This window comes from Limulus polyphemus, unplaced genomic scaffold (assembly GCF_000517525.1).
Source record: "Limulus polyphemus unplaced genomic scaffold, Limulus_polyphemus-2.1.2 Scaffold5282, whole genome shotgun sequence".
Lineage (NCBI taxonomy): Eukaryota > Metazoa > Arthropoda > Merostomata > Xiphosura > Limulidae > Limulus > Limulus polyphemus.
Window position 1 is genome coordinate 42458 of NW_013670892.1, and position 2878 is coordinate 45335.

Genomic DNA, 2878 nt, shown 5'->3' on the forward strand with positions numbered 1-2878 from the left:
TAGTAGTACTATTACTAACTAATATAGTAGTAGTTTATTTATTAATTAAGTTAAGTAGTTAGTTAACGTAACTAATAGTAGTAGTTGTTATATACACACACACACACACACACACACACACACACACACACACACACACACACACACAAATCAGAATTTTTAAGAAAGTTTCTAAATATTTGAAATTATTAAGGCAGTCTGATTTTGACTTGTCCGAGTTCAAGGTTTGTATATCATATTAAGAATGAAAATACTTCTTTTACAGTTTCATATTTCATTTGCCATTAGTCTTAAATTATTTTTTAGGTTTTAACTCTGTGATAGAATTTTTATTGTAAAACTTAGGCCTATTGGTTTGGGTGCTTCATCTTTTGGCTTTTAAACTGTACTTTTAACTTATATGATATAATTAGAAAAATATGTTCTGGTACATGTAAAATATTGATGGATTTGTGAAATCTTCCACTTACCACAGAGCCACTTGAGTAAGACAATTTCATGAAATAAATAAATTGGGTACACTTCAACAGTTCCTGCTGGGATGTTATGGATCAAAGTATGGGTGATAATATGATGTCAGTGAACCCTTGGACTCCTACTGTCTAAAGTTGTTTTTTACTACCCCAGATAACTGGGGCTACATGCATGGGCTTGCCAAAAATGTTTGAAAATGTTATTACACAGCAATAACTAAAATGCTGAAAATTTATTCCAGTTTCTTCTAGAATGCTTATTAACTTTAGAAGACACATGTAAACATTCTTGACATAGTCAAATGTGGAAAATAAATTGAAAGCCAAAAAAAATTGATTCAAGTAAAGTTTGATGTAATTTTTGTAAATTTATATAAAAATCATGAACTTTGGTGTGATACTATGTTTTTACTGTCATAAATGCCAGTTGTCATTTTGTGTGTGTGTGTGTGTGTGTAATGCTCATATTGTGTCATTCTTTATCTAAGTTTGCACCATTCTTATTTTGTACTAGAAAATTGTTTTTATAATCTGACAAGTTGCTAGTCAAACCATTTACAACTTTAGAGATGTTGCTTGAAATCATTTTCAGTCTAATATTGTACTTCTTCACATTTTATTTTTACTTAATAACACTGTTATTATTTCAGTTTGGAAACATTGTAACAGTTGCTGGCTTGATCCAGTTTCAAAGTTTTATTTAATTGTATATGTATATTTTTAGGTTATCCGTTTATGTGCAAAGAGCCGTGAAGCTATCAATTCACCAGTTTCATTCCTTGCCTTGCATAACCAAATCAGGAACATGGAAGGGTAAGACTTGTTTTTGTTCTAACATGAGAGGACACTTGGCTCAAACTAACTAGCTGTTTCTTTCTAATTTTTTTTAAACCTGTCTGTCACTGTGTATTTGATAATGTGTGTGTGTGTGTGTGTTAGTCAGATTATGAACAAAATAAGAACTGAATCAAGACACACTGTAGAGTGTCGTGCGGCCAAAAAAACCTGCAGGACACACTGTGTGTTATTAACAGGAATGATAGTGTAGCGATTTTCCACTTTCTGTACCTTGGATTGTGGTAATCTAAACTATCACATATTTTCAGTGGATGTGCTCTACTGGACCCTTATTTCACATATCAGATTTTAAGGCAGTCCATTAAGAAGTACACGAGATATAAAATCTCCAATTTTGATTGAATTTTTCCCATTTTTTTTTATTTGCACCAAAAGTACTGAAACTATTTGATAGAGAAATATACTTTTATGGATTTTTTTCAAATATGTTACAATGATAGATCTTTACAACCTACAATTAGGTGTTAAATTTGATCTAAATATAAGCCATATGTGCAAAGTTATTCTATAAAAAGTGCCCACATTTGACCAAAATGTTTGTGCATGCTTATGCTAAAAGTCACATAATCCATTGGTCTGAAATTTTTACTACAGCTTCCCCTAAAAGTAAAAATGGGCTATTTTTAGTTTTTTGTCATTCGAATTAAAGGTGACTGACTTAGAGCAGCAAAACTATAGGTGAAGCTTGTGCAGATACATAAGTATTGGTTAGGCCAATCAAACTAGATTAGCAGTTTCTAGCTCAAGTTTTTAAAAGAATCATACAGGTGTACAGTTATTATTTGTTAGTCATTGCTAATATTTAAGCACACATTTGCTAAATTTTATGAAATTCTCCTAATTAAAGAGCATTTAGTGTCACGTGATATTAGCTTAAGCAATTAGCTTAAATAGTGATAATTGATATGGCTGTATTGAGTGCATGTGGGTAATGACAAGAAACTGTTAATGTAGTTTCCATTACATTACTATAAAGGAATTTATTAACTGTTTTAGAAAGGAAAAATGACCACCATATATTTGAAAGAATTTGGTTGGTTCTGTAAAGTATTGTTCTTTTCCAAATAATAGTGCTGTGATCCTAAAGCTAATGTGTTCGCTTTCTTGCTTGCTGTGGTTTGTTGGCTTGTATTGAGAAAAACGTTATGATATCTAATCAAAAACACCTTAGGTGTGAAAAAAAAGATGTAGCCAAAAAAGGATTGAACATATGACTTAAAGGAATGAAATCAAAATTGGTGGCCAAATTAGTAGCTACACTTTATAGCATTGATAAGAATTTGACGGCAAATATTCATACATTAGTTAGCCAGGCTGCATTTTTTGTTCAACTTGGGGCATGATGGTGGATAAAAGAAAATACTGTGCCTATCTAACTAATGAATGAATATTTGCTGTAAAATTCTTATCAATGCTATAAAGTGTAGCTACTAATTTGGCCACCAATTTTGATTTCATTCCTTTAAGTCATATGTTCAATCCTTTTTTGGCTACATCTTTTTTTTCACACCTAAGGTGTTTTTGATTAGATATCATAACGTTTTTCT

The 2878-nt window shown here is 31.2% G+C and overlaps 1 protein-coding gene across 1 annotated transcript in view; it reads left to right on the top strand.

Annotated features, from left to right (window-relative positions):
* LOC106472376 (regulator of nonsense transcripts 1-like) overlaps positions 1–2878 on the top strand; it is a 63551-nt gene that overhangs the window by 41180 nt on the left and 19493 nt on the right. The window contains exon 12 of the mRNA XM_013933016.1: positions 1198–1286. Coding sequence (XP_013788470.1) covers positions 1198–1286 — 89 coding nt within the window. The remainder of the gene's footprint in view (positions 1–1197; positions 1287–2878) is intronic.